The 19,278-nt window shown below is 26.2% G+C and overlaps 2 protein-coding genes across 7 annotated transcripts in view; one reads left to right on the top strand and one right to left on the bottom strand.

Annotated features, from left to right (window-relative positions):
* Window positions 1-2,678, bottom strand: part of LOC129976473 (sodium/hydrogen exchanger 10-like) — a 48,244-nt gene extending 45,566 nt beyond the window's left edge. For 3 of the 5 annotated variants that reach the window (XM_056090080.1, XM_056090076.1, XM_056090079.1), the window contains exon 1: window positions 1,989-2,405. The gene's annotated coding sequence lies outside the window, so the exon portion shown is untranslated. Of the gene's footprint in view, window positions 1-1,988; window positions 2,406-2,575 lie in introns of those variants that run through there. The other 2 variants (XM_056090077.1, XM_056090078.1) reach the window with 2 other exon arrangements.
* Window positions 2,679-2,968: 290 nt separating this feature from the next.
* LOC129976049 (UV excision repair protein RAD23 homolog A-like) lies at window positions 2,969-18,968 on the top strand. 2 transcript variants are annotated; one of them, XM_056089398.1, is made up of 8 exons: window positions 2,969-3,169; window positions 8,431-8,509; window positions 9,164-9,243; window positions 9,442-9,635; window positions 10,941-11,124; window positions 11,522-11,618; window positions 16,007-16,347; window positions 18,267-18,966. In XM_056089398.1, exons 1-8 carry the CDS (start codon window positions 3,104-3,106, stop codon window positions 18,375-18,377), a joined length of 1,152 nt encoding a protein of 383 aa, XP_055945373.1. In that variant the 5' UTR covers window positions 2,969-3,103; the 3' UTR covers window positions 18,378-18,966. The 2 variants fall into 2 exon arrangements, with proteins under 2 accessions (XP_055945373.1, XP_055945375.1); XM_056089400.1 differs by lacking the exon at window positions 8,431-8,509 and having other exon boundaries at window positions 3,032-3,169; window positions 18,267-18,968.
* Window positions 18,969-19,278: the final 310 nt, after the last annotated feature.

Below are 19,278 nucleotides of genomic sequence, written 5' to 3' on the forward strand. Positions count from 1 at the left end.
CCCTGATTTCATATGAAAACTAATGATCTCTAGATATGTCATCAATGGTCACTTGCCCTTCTACCCCCTTCAGTTTTAAGAGAAATCTCAAAATTAGTACTTCATGGTACATTCCTTAGGGAAGAGAGCTTGCATTAGAGTTCTCCAGCCAGTCATTGCAAAAATTTCCCAAGTCTTTATTTCATGTGAAAGTTCATAATCTCTAAATACATCAATGGTGGCCTACCTCCTATCCTAGTTTTAAGAGATATCACAAAATGAAACTTTGATAGAATTGCCAAACACAGCCAACTAATTAGAAGGCGTTATGTTTGTTGGGAAAATCTTGTTGTAAACATTTTTTTTTTTTGTGTGTGTGTGTGTGCATGTATGCGAGACAAGATAGAGTACATCAAAACTAGTTGATATGAAAAATTACTATTCTCCTATATTGGATGAGCAGGTGGTGAACAAAGATAGCCAATATTTTATTAAATAAAAAAATAGCAATTTTATTTAAAAAAATTATTTTTGCAAAGTAACTTTTTAACATAACTGTAGAAATAATTATTGCATAAAAAGGAATTAAAAATCATCTTAAGGGACAAACAAATAATCTTTTTAATAGAGTCAATTTAATAAATGTATAATTTTCCTTTAATTTTGACAAATTTTTAAAAATCACGTCAGACACAATTTGCCACTCAAATTTCTCATTCATTTGCTTTTGTCATTTTTAAATTTGATAAAATTTCATTTTCTATGAAAATCAATCCCAAGGTAGAATTTTTACTTTTGCTTCCATCTTATGATTTGCATATACAGTAAATTCATTAACATTAGTTTAATAACTACATGATGTTTTATTCCGTTTTCACAAATTTTTAAATGATCCTAGTCATGTGTAAAGTCATTTCAAATTACTGTCTTATACTTACTGAAGAGAGGAAAAGAAATAACATTTCACATTATTTCCCATACAGCATACAAACACCAAAAAGAAGTAAAGTATACTTTGGGTCATGTCAATAAAAATCTTGTTATTGAAATAACTCCCTTTATCACCATAATGATTATTTAGAAGGAAATAAAATTCCAAGGGTTGAAACATTGAAATCTTATTAAAGACAAACTTTATCAATTGAGCTTTTATTAAGTTATTGCTTTCAGATCACAATTTAAATTCATAGTAAATCATTGAATATGCAATTTTTTTATTTTGTTTAAAATACTCTAGAAAATTAACTTGTTGAGGACAAGTATTAGAATTTTAAAATATGATCAAGAATTTCAAAAGAGTTCATTTTCTACTTAGGCTGCTTAATGAAATTAGTGCACATTGATCACCAATTAAAAAGTTATTGATTAGTTAATGTACAGTTTCAAATTTAAATGAAACTTTAACAATGAATAATATGGAACTTTTTAATAAAATTACCAATAATTAAAAAGTTTAGATTGGTTTGAAATCAGATATGTTTTAACTAAAATATTACATTAGTTAGTATAAGCAACTAAATTCACTCATTTTTCATATAAGCAAACGAGTAAAAAATTCTATTAACAATTATTTGATTAATCTAAAAATATTACATTTACCTCTAGTTATCTGAAGCAATTAATAAATTTTTAGTATCATATTTACATAGATGACTTAAAATAACAAAGGAAAAATGATAAAATTCAGAGAATAGCCATAACTGATCAGAATGCATTGGACCAAATTCAAGTTGTTTCTGTCAATCTACTGACAATCAAAAATTAATTTTTAAATTTTGTCTCTATTTCAGATATTCTATAGTAGATTTATCACTTATTCATAAACATCAACAATAAGTATATTTATCTTTTAATCATTACACCTTAATTAGCTAGAAATTTTAAAATAGCTTTCCTCATATAAGTAAGAAAGATTTTATAGAATATTTTCCAATATAGACAGAATAAATTAACATCATTATGGTTTATATATAGATTTTAAATGACAGATGTTTGTTTTCCATTATTACCTTAAAAATCCTCTTTGCAGAGACTAGCCAGTTGGGTATTTATAATCCATCTGAATATTATTTATGGATTGATGGAGGTTTGTTCCAGGAAGTACAGGCACCGCACCAAATTTATAATTGATTGATTATGAAAGAGAAATTCTAGTTGGTAGCTTAGTTTATATTATCATTTTGTAGATTAGGGAATTTTATATGATAGAATGAAGGAGCATTCCATGTCTGTATTCAAAATTAGTAACTATACAAAATTATGAGAAACAATGTCATTCTACAAATCGGTAAACATATATTTTTAAAAACTTATAATAGGAAAATTGCTATGACTTTTACACATATTTATGACTCTGTTATTTTCTCAGACTTGTTATGATAGAACAGAATACATCTCAACTGACTGAAGATTTTTTTTAGGCTAATATAATTTTGAAACTCTTTCGCACATCTTTTAATTATTTTATTTATTAACAAAACGCTTAATTAATATACAACAATTATTATTAAAACGAAAGGACAAGTTTATGAAAAATTAAAGTAATGAGTTTTAATACATATTCAAATGAATATTACGTGCATAAGAAATACATAACTACTTAAAAAAGATCTCCGAAATTTCTTCAGATTATATTTGACAGAATCTTTTAAATGCCCATATGTTAATATTTTCTTTCTTAATTATTACATTTTACTTAAGAAAAAACATAACACCAAAGACAAATCTGAAAATATTTGAAATATGCCCCAAATTTTCAATCTATAAAAAGAAATTGCCAATATGAAATAACTAAACAGGCCCATAAAATTAAACAAACTGTTTTGTTAAATGTTATTATCATTTTTAGTGAACGTATTTTATTTATACTTCATACAAGTAATTTAACATCAACTAATTTTATTATTGCATTTAAATATATTATGTATAATATTTCTCAGATAAATTCATAATTTAAAATATTTTAAAGAAGAAGATGAGTAACCTGACGTCACGCCAACTTGAATCCAATGCCGACAACACGCTACTGCTGATATTTTGTGATTCGAAATTTTTTCTTTTTTTAGACTTCCCTGGAAAACTTTTGTTTGTCTAGTTTGTAATCGAAAATTACAATTTAAAGAAGATGCTTATTACACTGAAAACTTTAAAACAGCAAACTTTTAAAATTGAAGTGGAAGAAGATGAGTCGGTATGTAGGCTTAAATATGTTTACGAAAATAGGAGTTAAGTCTGCGTAATCGAAACATTGTGTATAATTGCAAAGAGTGTGTTTATTGTTATATTATACTATTTATACTAACTATTTTCTTATTAAGACTGCAGTAAAGTGTATTTTTGTTTATGCTCTTGAAATTATTCAACTTTATTTAATTCAGAATGACTCAGCAATAGTTATAGGTTATTTTCTTTAAGGATGTACGTGAAAGTAATTTTTTGGTGCTTTATTATTATTATTTTCATTTTTTTTTTTTTTTTTTGCAATTATTCGACGGAATGTTTCGTTATATTTTACATTATGGTTATCTGTCGTTTGGTCTGAATAATGCATATAACAATTCTTGTGTTGTTGCTGTGTATGTCGTTTGCGATTTCATTTCTGCTGAATTTCAAACAGATGTTCGCCAATAAAATATGAATTTCAGCTCAAATTGTAATGATAATATTAATTTAGCAAAAGTTGTTGGAATTGTTTCGTATATATAGTTTCTGCATTCACTATAGTAGATATATTTGAATCAGAAATTCTTAGATATTATGGTTCTGAAATATTTTTTTTTGTCATTCAGTTTTTTTTTTTTTTTACTAATTTGTATAAATTGCTTTCTTATGGTTTATGTTTATGTTAAAAATGCTTAAAAAGTTAAATAAAAATCAATCTTTCAAATCTTTATTAAACCTGGTATGTTTGAAGGAAAAGGAAATTTGATTCATATGAGACAAATGAGGAAATTGAACTTCAGTGCATATATAGTTAGCTCAAGAAACTGGAAGCTGCAGCATAATTTGCATTATTAGGTCTCAGTTTTGCTTTTACTTTTTATTACATGATTCAGTTATAGATAAGCCATTTAAATCATTTGAAAAATTAAATATATATATATCTACCAATGATACATGAACTATACATCTGCAGTATCATAAATGATACAAATAAAATTAGACACATTTAACATTGTAACATTTTTATACAGTTAGTTGATGCAACAAAACTTCTGAAGAGTTTTGCTATCAAGTTATCAGTAATAAAAAGTGTCTGAAAATTTAGTTGAAACATTTTAATGTTGAGTGTAATAAACAAGGGTAAAGCATATATTAAAACTACAGAATAATTTCTAAGAGCTAATTAAATACAAATCCACAAATTCTAAATTAGCTTATAAAAAAAACTTTGAATTGATTGAAATAAAACAGCTATAATATGTGTAAAGTTATAGTGACAAAGCTAATATTTTGCATGAACAGTTCATTTACTTAGGGTATTATAATACAGACTTTAATAATATTACTATATTCTACCATTACTATTTTCTTTAAGTTGTGTACATACACAAAAGCATATTTTAATTGATGGGCACTATAATGAATTATGAAGACATGATTATGATTTTAGAAGCTCTTAAAAATAAGTATTTATAATTCTTGAAATGAATTATAATATATATGTGTATAGTAAATTTTTAAAGAGAAATTGCATTAACATTGTATTTCAAAAAAAAAAGTTGAATGTAAATATTATTGAATTTAATTTTATACTTATTTTTTTTCACCATTCTTTAGAAAATGCACTCTATTAATTACATAGTGTTGCATAATTTTTAATAAACTTAAAAATTTTTTAATTCTGATGTGTTTTAACTCAAGCATTCTGTTTATGTTTTTCTAACTGCTTGTATTGCAATTGCATTTCGACATAAATGATTCAGTGGTAAAAGTATGCACTGTCTTTGTTTTTACACCTAAAAAAAAATTTAAAAAAAAATCATTTTTAAGTTTTGAATTAACTTTTTATTCATTTTTAAAATTTAATTTTGTTTTTAAGTGTTATGAGTAAATTATATTGTTTCTCATTGCTTCTATTTTTCTTATATATTTTTTGATATTGTTTTTTTTTTTTTTTTTTTGAAATAATACAATTTGTACCAGTACAGATGTTTTTTTTTGGGGGGGGGGTTAAAACTGAGTGAAGGAAAGCAACAGCCAACATTTTGTTTTTGAGAAATATTGAAGTAAAATTTTCCTAATTTTATAGACTTTTTAATATATTTTGCACACTAGATCAGTGGTTTCTAAATTTTATTATATTGTCAGCCTTTATTTTTGAGTACTTTTTACTTTTGTGTATAAACTGGTAATTTTTTGAACTTTTTCTAAGGCTATGTTAAGGAGCTTTTTTATGTATGAATCTATTAATCTTGCTAAAATCTTAAATATATTTTGATTAGCCTGGCACAAGCTAAAAATTTTAAAATATAACCTATTATATTTCTATTTCTTATGTTTTTTTAGATTAAAAAAATTTTTTTAATAAAATTATTTGTTTTCTAAAAATATTTTTTTTTTTTTTTTTTTTTTTTTTGTGAAAATGACTCATTTTTTTTTAAAAAATTGTTTATTATGCTGCTATATTTTTTCATCATCTAAAAAAAAAAGGTCTCTCAAACTTCTCTTCTTTTAATGAGCAATGTTGAGCAGCCATGATGTTAAAAGTTTCTGCATTCATAATCAATTGTAGTTTGAAATTTGCAGTATAAGAGTTTTGTTTCTTACTCATAATTAAAACAAAAAAATAAAATGGAACTGAAAATAGGATTAGCACAGATATAGTGTATTGTTTATAAGATAGGAAAGGAGTGGAGGAAAAAATATGTGTACTTCTGATAGTTATCAGAGTTAAAATATTGCCTTTGATTTCTGCTGTTTACATCAGCAATTACAATTGGCAAGTAAATTCCCATTTTACTTGCCAGGCTGTAATTTTATGCATATGGCAATATATTTTTTTTTATAATCATAAGATTTTTTTTTTTTTTTGTAAAACTTGTATTCAACTTTTATACAAATATTGAATTTTGGGTAAATTTTTGAATAACAAATGTACTCTTGATTTAGACATTAATTAGCTTTTATTTGTGAAAATATGATATTCCAACTGTGCACTTTTTTCCAAAACAGTCTGCTTTTGAAAAATGCTCGTTGCTTAGGTCTGTTTAAATTTCAATGATTCAAAATAAAATTTGTTGGATTTGTTGTAAGATTATTTTTGTTTCTCACTTTTTTTTTTTTTCTATTCTATGTCTTAAATGTGAAAGTTACCATTTATTCATCATGATAATCATGTATTGAAATAATAAACAATCTGATTGCAATCCATAAATTCTTTTCAGAAGATTTAAATTGTATAAACTTATATTTGAATGAAGATGTATAATTTCATGTCTGGAGCAGCATGAAACTTGCTGCTAGTTTCAAAGTTATATTATTACTTATCTTATGTTACTAATATGTATTCAAAATGAGTATTTCATTCTAGAAGTTCTGCATTCTTGGAAGATATTGATTGAAATCTACTTTTATATACTTTTTGTTTTGAGTTTCACTAATATGGCACCCCATATAAGCAAATATAGTAATTCTACTTAGAAATTATTAGCACTTGCTACATAAGTTTTAAAGGAATTGAAAATTTAAAAAAATTAATATAACTATTAAATTTAAAAAATAAATTAAAATGTTAATTTAATTTTTAAAGAATATATTTTAACATTTTTAAGATGAGTTTTGAAAAGATTTTCTTTTTTACTTGTTCATGAATTTTTAAATTTATGTGAAAAAAAAGTAATAATAATCTGCTCTGGAATTTTGGAAAATTATTTATTTGAATGTAAAATCTTCAATGAAAATTTTTTTCACAATTTTCCGTCTTTTTCCTGAGTAATTTTGTTCTTTTGATATTTTAGTTTTCTATTAATTTCCAAGATAAAGGCTAATGAATTTTTTTAAAAAAATTGATAATATTAAGGATAATGCCACTAGGGGCTGATGCTCTTTCTTTTTTTTTTCTTGCCTGTCTCTTCAACTCCTTGCTTTCAGTAATGGAATGAAAAACTAGGTTCCTGTTTGCACAATTGATAAGGCCATAGTTTTTTTTTTTTTTTTGCCTTGTTTCTATTTGATATGATGTAGGTATCATAAACACAATTTTTGTTTAAAAAAAGTTCCTAGCTTTTAATGCTTTTGCAAAAATTTTAAATTCCTTTAACTAGGGAACTCATGTTGGGTTTTTCTAACAGTTTCTATCAGATGCCTTCTTGCAAGCTCTGCTATAATTTTCATTACACAAAGACTACTATAACAAGATTGAATTTTTTTTTTTTTTTTTTTTTTTCTCCCTCCTATCAGAATTGAAAGGAATCTTGATAAAGATTCAAGAAGACGTTGGAAAGTTGAGCTACTAATAAAAGCTAAAAATTTTTTTAAAATGGAAATTGGTAGTTGTTTATTAATTGCATGCTCATAATTAATCATTATAAATGTCATGTCTATTGCAACCAAGAATTAATTGCCCTAAAAAATACTAACAAAGGTATTATGCTCTGTTATTGTCTGTTGGCCGATGGCATGTGTGTGATATACAAGTATCTTTAAATTCTTTAGTGAAACTGAAAGTTGTGTAGATTTTAAATATTTTCCCTTTAAGCATGTCTGCTTCATTGCATATTTTACCTTAGCAGTCATCTTATTTTTTGGCTTTATTATATGGAGAAGTGCATTGAAATGACTTTTAACCAAAAAATTAAATATTATATTGTTTTAGCATTGAATTCTTATAGTAATATCAATACTAACACTTGTTACTTATTAAACATTTGAATGTATGTAACTTTCACTTCTGTGAATTTGGAAAAAAATATTTCTATTATTTTTTTTTTTTTTTTTTTTTTTTTTCATTTTAATCCCTTTATGTTCATGTTTTCTATTGATACCAATAATGCTTTTGCATACTCATAATTGCTTCGCTGCATGTCACTGTTGGAACCTCACCTTACAGAAAATAACATTAAAAAAATTATTTTTACCATTTAAAATACCTTTGTTGAAAAACCATGTTGCTTATATATTTGGCTTCAAAGTTGAATGTTTAGTAGCATTGAATTATTTCATATTTCAAATTATAAAATTATTTGATAAACTGAATAAAAAAATTTATTATTTTTGAAGTGCTTTTTAAAAAGAAAAAGCTTGTTTTAAAACAGGTCTCTATGTTTAGATTTATAATTTAGAAAAAAGTATGTAATTCCTGATATGGATTACAAGTTCTTGTGAACTAATGCAATTCCATTGTTTATTAGAAGCCATAGTTCCACACTTTTATTAATTTTTTTACATATGTATATACATTATAATGCTATATGATTTAGTAAATTCTGTGTATGCATAAATATATTTTAGGTTAGGTCATTTAAGGAGAAAATAGAAGCTCATAAGGGTAATGAATTCCCTGCTAATTGTCAAAAGCTTATTTATGCAGGTAAGTTGCAAAATTAAAATCCCAGTTGCTTAATATAAATAAAGTGCTTTAATTTTAAAATTTATCCAGCAATTTTTTAAGATTAAAAAAGAATCACTTCATTATTTTACTAAATAACTAATGATCCCATCAGTTTGGCATTTTGTTCCATATCTAGATAGCAAATAGACTGTTTCAAGAGTATGCATTTGCACCATTTAAGATGTGATAACTTATGATGTCAATTTATTTAAACCTCTATTTTTTCTTGTATTGTATTTATATATTCTGATCCCCATATTTTAATCGTTTTGATATGAAAGCTGTTAATTAAATGTTATTAGATTATTGAGGTAAATTTCTTGATATTAGTTTGTCTTTTATGTTCTGACATATGTATTGCATTGGTTATTGATATTTTTTCTTTATTCTGACCGAATAGTAGAAGTTCATGAGATAAATTGTGTTGCATTATGGTGCGATTCATGTATTTACATGTTTGAATATCATTGGTATGATGCATCATTCTCCTTTTTAGTTATAGAGCTTCAGTGAACTGTAACTGGAGTTGGTTTTTATTTTATTTAATATAGATATTTCACTGCCTTCTTTACAATCCATTGTATTTTTGAAAAATTTATTTATTTTATATAGTTAAATTTTATATTTATGCAGGAAAAATTCTGAGTGATGACCAGAAAATTGGTGAATATGATATTGATGAGAAGAAATTTGTAGTTATTATGGTTACAAAGGTAACTTAATTAATATGTTTTGATAAATACTCAATCTTGTTCTAGAACTTAAAATATTTGATTTTAACTATTGATATTTTGTACTGTAAATTTATTTTTCATTTAAATAATATATTTCAGTTTTCATTATTATCAGCATATAATGTTATAAGTTAAATTTGAAAGAGAATTTTTAAAAGATCTTTTTCAATTTTAAAGCCCCAAGCCTCTCAAGAAGAAAGTTCCGAGGGTTCTTCTGCTACTCAGGGTACAGCTAAAGCAGCAAATCAAACCCCTTCCAAACCAGAAACAACAAAAGAATCTTCAGAAACTCCTGCTGATGCAAAATCAAGTACTTCAACTGGTGAAACTGAAGCTAAGCCGAAATCAGAAAAACCAGCTGAAGACAGCAGGTTGTTAATTTTTTGAATTATAATTTAAAGTAGTTTTTATTTAGAGAATATGTACTTAAGCAGATAAGTAAATTTTTAACTGATGTGGCTAATGTAAATGGTTTGTACCATTTAATTCACCAACATTTTAAACCTTTATGGTAAGAAAAACAAACTTCATGTTTTTTTATGCTTCTTTTTAAATATAAGTTCTATTTTACATAATTAGCATTTAATATAATAAGTTTGGTGTTTTTAACTTAGTTAAGAAGCAAAATTTATACAAGTTAAATAATTTTTTTGTTTTGTTTCTTATTAAAATATTCTTTACTAGAACTATTCAATTTTAGTTGATGGTAATAGCAAAGAATATCACTTGCATTAAGAGTTTCTTTCATCAGTAATCTGACAACTAGTGTTGGGTATAGAACTGTTTCTTATCCATATGGGAACAAATATACTATTGAATAATGTTCCTTCATCGTTGGACATTGAAAAACAGTACTTTAATTGCATAATATTTTGTCATTCTTTGCCAATAGTTTCATAGTATAAGCCTAAGCATTCATTCAAATTCTCTTGCATTCAACTGTGAATGAATTTTCACATCAGTTGTATAGCATCATATTGTAATCATCATATTGTATAACTGGTATAAGGGCACACCTCTTGTACTTTGAATATCAAATGATATTTTCTTCCTTTCAGTAGGAAGCAGCTCTTTCTTTCTAGATTTTTTTCTTTCCTTGTTCAATTTCAAATTTTTCAGGCTATTACTATTTTACCATGTTTACTTAAAGCTTTGATACTTTATTCTTATTAGCAATGTTAAATTGTTTCTGGAAATTTCTGAGTCAATTTGTGTTTATACTAATTTGATTCCTGTAATTTCAATTTCTAATTATTTTTTTTTTAAATGAGGGAAAGGGAGGGAGAGTTTTATAAATTTAACATTTTTCAAATATAGAACATAATATCTGTGTATATGCATATTAAAAGATGCATGGCCAGATATCTAAACTAATTTTTTAAATTTGACTAACCTTTTATTACATTTTGGAGATAATAAGGCATTATACTATTGAAAGTTGCATTGAAGTAATTTTTACATAATAAAATATAAAGAATACTTAATATTTAGTAAAAGCATAAAGAATTAAAAGTTTATAATTGCTATTGCCTCAGATATCTTTAAAATTCTCATGAAATATTTTATTGGTATTATTTTAAATAAATAAATCTTCAATTTAACATCTTGAACTGCTTGTGTTTTTATTTTCTATGGACTGAATATTTTTTAATGAAAATTTCTTACAAATATTTCAGTGTAACATCTGTAAATGTTGAAAACCTTGATATATCTGCTGCTGAGTCCACATTAGTTCTAGGAGAAGATTATGAAAAAATGGTGTCACAGATTGTTGAAATGGGCTATGAAAGAGATGATGTAGAGCGAGCATTACGAGCTAGTTTTAATAACCCAGATAGAGCTGTTGAATATTTAATTACTGTAAGTACATTTTTTTTTGTACATATGTCTTTTAATATGCTTTTTTTTTTTTGGTTTAGTGTTCATGGTATCATTTTTCTTTTTTATATAAAAACATATTTTGTGCATATTGTATAATACCTATTTTAATGAACATCATAAAATATTAGAATATCTGCAGTTTTTTATTTTATTTCCTAGAGAAGAGAAAGAATTATTTGGGATAATTCCAATTTTCAGTTTTTGCATATTGTATATTTGCATTTTTTAAATATAAATTGCAATTGTGCATATTAAAAATTGATTGCTTTGTATATAATTAATTTCCTATTATTTCAAATTTATGATAAGTATAATATGAATTATGCCTAGTTTTGTTACATAATTTTTTTTTTCTCATAAATCTATTTTATCTCAGGGTGTTCTTCCTCCTGAAAATGAACCTCAGGCTGATTCCCCTCCTGTTGGAAACATTCAATCTAGCAATACTATTCCTGTTCCAGCTGGTAATGAAGGTAATTATTAAAAATTTTAATGTTTCTTTGCATGTTATTTCAATACTGCAGTTAATATGAATGTAACTTAACTAGCACAGGATGGAGAAAAGAATTCTCTGGAGTATATGAAGAAATTCTAAAATTTCCATTTAATTAATTTTGATTCATGAAAATGCAGGGAATTAATTTTTTTTGTCAATTTTGTGTCAGTTAATGAATTTATAAATTAGCTTTAAATCATACAGTACAATCTAATTGCTTATTAGTTTCTTTATAAACATAACATTTTTTCTTTCTTTCTTCTGACTTTTATATAAGTATGTGAAGATGATTTATTCACTTCAGCTGACCTGCATGTCACATTACATGTTAAGATGGAACGAACTTGAAAGACATTCATTTTTATTGAATTTATATATGAAAGCGAGTACAATACAAGGAAAGGTTGCAACATTATATACTTGAAAGAAAGGATAAATTCAAAGTCACTTTCTCTTTTTGAAATTGTAATTCATAATATCCTGATTCCTTAATGAACAAATCATGCAGTACAATATAAATCACAATATCAATAAATCGAAGGAAAGCTAATAATGAAAACTATTTCTGAATGTATTATTGCAAACGATTCTCAGTAATCAAACACATAAATAATAATAAATTCTATAAGTTATTCTATAAATTTAAGTATACAATTTGATCTAACATATTTCCATGAATAAACTAATTGCACCAAAACAGACATTAGAACATATAAAGAAAAATGCTTAATGCAAATAAGTCAATTATCTGAATTGATATGTACATGCAAACAGTATAAAACAGATGTAAAAAAGATTTCTTAAATTCCAGAACTGGGGACTATACATACTGTTAATAAAAACACATTATGTATTTTACTAACTTTCAACATTAAAGTAGCTTATGCATTTTACTAAATCACAACTGTAGAAAATGGGAAATTATATAAATAAAAACTCACTTTCTGATTTTTTACTTTATAATACACAAGTAAATCTATCACTACTATTCAGTGCAAAAACTAGAATAACTACTAAAAAAATAGGGGACTTTATCACTAAATAAAATAATTGATAATTTGATATTATTTATTAAATACTCATTTAATTAATCAAATAAATGAATTTCTGGAATGCATGGAAATCTTGCTGCATTTCCAAATCTTCAATTAAAAATATATGTATAAACAGATACAGATACATTAATGATTCAGATATGATGATTACCATTTGTTTGAAAAGAAAATATCTAAGGTTTACTTACAATAAACTTTGATTCTTCCTTCATCAGTGTATCTATATGTATTATTCAAGTAATATCTGTATTACACTGGGGTTGCCACGGCACTGTAAAAACACAGAATTAAAAGAATTGCTAAAAAACATGGCAAATTCAGGGAAGTTTGAAAATTTCTAAAGAAAAATACAAGGATTTTTAAATATCCAGATTCCTTTTTCTCATCTAAAAATGCCGACCTCTGAACATTGCAAGATTATAGGCATAACACCAAGAATGCAACAAATGTGTAATTGTGGAAACTTGCACTTCCTTTTTTTTTTTTTTTTTCCTTTCTTTTCTCTCCCCTGCATATATCAGTCTAATTTCGATTTCGGCTAATGAGGATGCACAAGATTGCTATTACTGTGCGAGAGAATAAAATAAGTTTCTCTGGCGGGAATAGCAGTATTGAATTTGCAGAAGCATCATGGTGATGTTTAGTCCCTCATACTTGAGTTAATTGAATGTTTAGTTTATTATTTGAGAAATTATGAGCTTATTAAGAGAAGATTCAGGATTTAAAAAAAATGTGTGCCTCAAAATCCATATTTAATAGGGATTGGATGGATAAAAAATCTGACTTTTGCTGAAGGGAATAGAGGATTCTGCAGAATCCATTTGCTGTATATTGCTGTCTTTGCAAGAAAATAAGCTTAAATAATATGGTGGAAAAAAAAGCACTTATTAGACATGCCTAAAGAAGAAAATTTACAAAATTGCTTGCCTGTTCAAAAAAGTCATAATGAATATTGAACTTTGTATCTTGAAGATGAGTCCAAAAATGTCAAGATGATGGAAAACAAGTTGATTTTGAACATTTTAGTTCTAGAACAATCATTTGAAACTGAACTTTAATGGGTTTTAAAAATCGTCACATACGTTTTTTTAATGCATTGGAAATATTTTGAAATATGTTCACAGATAGTGAAATAGTAAAAAATAAAAAATAAAAAAAAATAAATAAATTGTACAAAAATGTTGTGCATTATATGTTATGGATTAGCTCCATTTTATCAACAATCATTAAGAAATTTTAAAACAAACTTGTAACTTGAACTGTATTTCATAAAAATACCAAAGGATCTTATTGCAAGATATTGGTATGAATCAACTAATAGTCACTACAAAATATTGGAATTTAATATTTTTAAGGTATGCCACTGCTCAAGAATTGTTTGGAAATTTTTAAGAAGTCACGTCAACTTCGAACATACTGTTACTTTTACAAATTAGTATAGATGTGCCAAATGTAAAATGTCTCAAAGAAGAACTTCTGTATGAAAATGACTATAAAGTTTTAGATCTAGGTATTTGTAGACTACACATAATCCATTGAGTACACATTCCAGTATGAAAATAAATCTACTGAATTTTGAATTTAAGGTAATAATCCATTGAGTACATATTCCAGTATGAAAATAAATCTACTGAATTTAAGGTAGATACTATTCTAAGAGAAATATATAGAATATTTAAAGATAATCCAGCTAGGCATGCTGATTTCCTGGAAATTGCTGCTGCTTCTGAATTTTCATTGAAGCTTTGTTCTTTCTACTTGGTAGAAAATTTTGTTTGCAAAAGCTCTCTAAAAGTTTTTGATAACATAAAGAAATACATAGATATCAAAAGAGAGAAGGGGAGGGAAAAAACCCTTTCCTGGATCTGCCATGAGTGATAGAGTAGAAATGCTTGTTAGGATAAATTGATTCTGATTAAAATTAGCTCTCTTATATTGCTAATATTTTTTAGCCATTTCTGTAAAAAGTTCAGACATATGAACCAATGGTGCCTTTCTGATATGAGAATCTTCACTTTTGTTAAACATTGTCAAAAGAAACATATCAAACCAACTAAAACATTTATTTTTTATAGCTTACTGATCCCAAAAATCAAGATAAAAAAATACGAATATTGGAATAATGAATGCAAGTTATATGATTACTAATGGAAAGGCTGAAACTGAAAAAGGAAGGTTTTTTTTAAAGCAGTGTTTTATATTTGCAAAGAATATCATAAAAACATTTGAATGCAGAAATTTACTGTTTTTAAAAACTGCATAGTATTTAAATCCACATTTAATACAGAACCTTGCTTTGTCCACTCATTAAAACTACAGAGTATTGTTATTCCATTATAAGTAGCACTTGAGTGCCATATGTACCTTTCCTCTTATTTTGCATTTATAATGTACGGGGAAAACGCAGGGAATACTTTTGTTTACCAGATTTGTGTGACAAACTCGAGAAGGGCTTAGTGTCGGGAAATATGAAAGCCGTGGTTCTGCTTTGCTACTCTTTTCAGTTTTATTGATATGTTATATGTACATAAGCGATCAAAGGCCATATTAAGAAGGTTTGCTTGATATTACAACTGAAACTAAACAATTTAACACAGTGCCCTACCTTTCCCTGTTATATAATTCATGCAAGAGAAGGATATATATGCTGCACTACATAAGTGTCCTTTTAACACTGCTATTCATAATATATTAGTAGATTATAAAAAGTGGTTACAATTTTTGTGTTTTTTATTTTTATTATTTTGCCCATGCTGTTGAAAGATGATTTAGTAGAAGTGCATACTTTTACTCAGCTATTTTCTTGATAAAGATATTTTTTAAAGGAAAAGTGCATAAAATAGATGCTTACTATATGAACTTATTTTACTTTCTTTTACCTTATGTTATATTTATTACCTTAATATTTTACTTAAATTTAATGGATGATAATTTGTTCTTGACACTCTCATCTAAATTACAATATTTTATGGGAAACAGCAAAAAGAAATTTTGTGCAGTATTTCTCCTAGGAATGGAAAGCACGCTTTAGTATTTAAATGAAAGTATATAATAGTATTTACATTTTAGGCAAAATATTTGTCTACATTTTCTTATGTGGAATATATGAACTTTTTGGAGGTAGGAGATAATGCAGATTCTTTCCATTATGGTAGGAGGGTTGTAGCTAACAAGGATTTCATATTCAATCATTTTATATTGTGTTATTGTAAAATTTATGCTTATTGTTAGAAATTCTAACAAGAATTTCATTTACTTTGTTTTTATTGATAATACTATTTTTTGAGTAATTTTGATTATTCTTTTTAAGCTGAACCATTAGCATTCTTAAGGTCACAGCCTCAATTCCAACAGATGAGACAGGTGATACAACAGAACCCCCAGTTACTAAATGCTGTGTTGCAGCAAATAGGACAAAACAACCCTCAGTTACTTTTGCTTATTTCTCAAAACCAAGAAGAGTTTGTTAGAATGTTGAATGAACCTAGTCCAGGTAGTGGGCAAAGTGGTACCCCTGCATCTGGTAGGAATGCAGCTAGTGGAGGTACTGCTCCAGCTACACCAGCTGGTAATGTACCAAATGCTCCTTTGGAATCCTTACGTGAAGCTACAGATCAAATTTCTCCTCAAGACAGAGAAGCCATTGAGCGGGTAAGTTTGAATTATTTTTATGGATATTTCAGGATTTGGATGAGAATGTTTGGTTTGGAAAATGCAAGACAATTACTTATCAACATAAGTATTCTATGTTACTTACAAATTGCATCTTGGAATACCATATAAATTGTACAAATGACAAATTATGCAAAAATCATTGAAGCCTTGAACTACCTATTTGTTATTAAAAAGTTATTTGTTTAAAAAGTTTTAAATGTACATTTTAGAGATATTTGTAGGATATTCCATTTATTCATCATGGTTATTTATATCTATACTTATAATAAAGCTCAATGTGTGTGTGTGTTTTGGCACTCTACAGGCCAGATCGTTTGACCTACAGCTACCAAATTTGGTACATGTATACCTTGGAGGTTGGGAATGTGCACCTGGGGTTCCTTTTTTCGAATTTTTAATTAGAATTTTAATTATTAATTAAAAACTAACTGTCCCGCCAAAAAAATCTTCCATTTTCCCCACCGCCAAATGAGAAAGGCTTCAATTTTTTTTTCTCCCAACAGTAATGAGGCTAGGGTTAAAAATTTTCGGCCGATTATTTCAATCGATTCTGTTTATTTTCTTAATGTTTGATGCATTTAAAATTAAACATTGTTAATGAATCGATCTTTCAGATTCATTCTGAAGTACTTTTGAATTAAAATAAAACAGAATAAAGGAAATTAAAAATTTCTAATCCGCATAGCATTACCCCAACTGGCGTAGAAAAAAGTCACGTATTTCCGTTACGTAACTGGGGAAGAAAATTCAGGCATGCGCATTCTGTTCTGATTGTTGCCATGACAACCGTTATCAATGGATGATTTAAATTATTTTTGAGTTAGTTGCATGCTTTTGTAAGTAAATTGTATTTATGTTAGTTATATATTTTTTGTATATGCTTATAGTTTTAAGTACATCGTTTTTTAAGTAGTTTTTTTAAAACCTGTTTTCAACCATTTATTTTAAACGATTCGTTTTATTTTCTTAGTGTTTGATGCATTTAAATTTAAACATTGTTAATTAATCGATTTGCTCATAATGAATCTAAGAAAATTTTGTTGACAAACTCTTGAGATATTACATAAATTAAAAAAGATATTCTTTAGTGCCCATAAAGTTTAAGCGCTAAGTGACTCTATTTTCAGTAATCAGATTATAAAAAAATGCTTTGTTTCAGTAAAAAATATTATTATATTAATTGAAGATTAATTCTTTCCACTTTAATTTAAAGCATAAATTCTACGGGTGCTAACAGAAAATGACAGATACATATTACGTTATGACTGAAGGCCTTTATAATATTATGAATGAATTATATGACAATCAAAATTTGAAGTTTTAATATATTTTGATGAAGAAGCTATTAAAGTAGAAATTGTATAAAATATTTAATTATTAAAATTTTAACGAACATTAAGATTGGCGAACCGGCTGGTCGCCAAAGGCGGCTAGTATTTTAATAAATCACTGCAAAGTAACTAGTATTTTAATTGATTTATTTTCTGTGGTGTCTAAAACATTAGTTTTTTAAAGTGAATTTTGAATATTTTTTGAGTATATGTTATGAATATTAACAAAGCCAATTTCAGGTTGTAAATAACTGGAAAATAGTTCAATTTTGTATCATTAAATGTTTTTGATTTCAGATTTAACCATCGTATGGATTACTTTTTACTGAATTCTGCATTGTTGTAGTGTAATTAACACTTGTGGTTTCTGGTTTATATATAATAAAGTTTTTTAACAATTTTTTCATTAAAAAAATAAATCTTGCATCAAGTTATGTTCAATAACATTTCTTTTATGATCATTGTTTAAGAATTTCTAAATTTGTACTTTTTTACAATTTGATCAGTCTTTTAAATTATGTTGCTATCTAATTATTTTTTAATATTAATATTTTTCTTTTTCAGTTAAAGGCTTTGGGCTTTCCAGAATACTTGGTTATTCAAGCTTATTTTGCCTGTGACAAAAATGAAAACCTTGCTGCTAATTTTCTTTTATCTCAGAATTTTGATGAATAATTTCATACTTAAATGTCCAATTTGTTGGCAGTCTCAAGATGAACTTGTTTTTTTTTTTACATTTCTTCATTAACAGAATGATCAACATAGTAGGCACTATCGGGAGTGAAACAAAAGTGTAAAGCAAAATATTCCTAAGAAATAATTATTAAACTTTGCCACAAAAATATTCATTAAAAAGATTTAATTTATATACAGAACATAAAACTGCAAGTTATGCCTTATGTTACCACTCAATTAAATGTGTGTACATACTTATTTGTTTGTAACTTGTTTAAATATTGTTTCAATCATAACCACAAGAAAATAATTTACTTTTTAAAAGTGTTTTCATATATATATATTTCTTTTGAAGTTTTGCAAGCTCAGATGATTTTATTTCATAATATTCAAGCTTGCTCATTGCAATAAATTCATTTTAAAAATATTGTGTTTTTGTTTTTTGTGGCTGCCTATATTAGATAGCCCACCGGATAATGATTGAAATCTTTTTTGATGTTAACTTCATTTAGCAATTTTGTTTTATTAATAAATTCTGTTATACCATGATTTGTTTTTAAATTACGTTTTTGTGGATATTTTGTATAAAGATTAATGTTACTGGATAAAATATTAATGCTTCAAAATATCAGCTTAAATGCACTCATTAAAATGATTTTTGAAATCAAAAGTCCATTTTTGTCATCTGTTTATGGGTAGGAAAAGTATATGTTGAGAGGTTCCAATGTCAAATATCCTTTTATGTTGTTCATTCATTTGACATGAATATTTATTTTTTTTTAAACTGGATATCCATTAAAGGGTTTTCCGAAGTAACTTGGTGTGTGCGAGATGGTGAATCTGTAATTATTTGCATAAATTTTCATTTTGTTTCTTGACTTTTAAGAGAAGTTATATATAA

Source organism: Argiope bruennichi, chromosome 7 (assembly GCF_947563725.1).
Source record: "Argiope bruennichi chromosome 7, qqArgBrue1.1, whole genome shotgun sequence".
Taxonomy (NCBI): domain Eukaryota; kingdom Metazoa; phylum Arthropoda; class Arachnida; order Araneae; family Araneidae; genus Argiope; species Argiope bruennichi.

Coding starts and splice junctions, on each gene's coding strand:
- LOC129976049 (XM_056089398.1), top strand. CDS start 3,104: ATGCTTATTACACTGAAAACTTTAAAACAGCAAACTTTTAAAATTGAA. Junction 9,636..10,940: donor AAACCAGCTGAAGACAGCAG/GTTGTTAATTTT, acceptor CAAATATTTCAG/TGTAACATCTGTAAATGTTG. Junction 11,125..11,521: donor CTGTTGAATATTTAATTACT/GTAAGTACATTT, acceptor ATTTTATCTCAG/GGTGTTCTTCCTCCTGAAAA.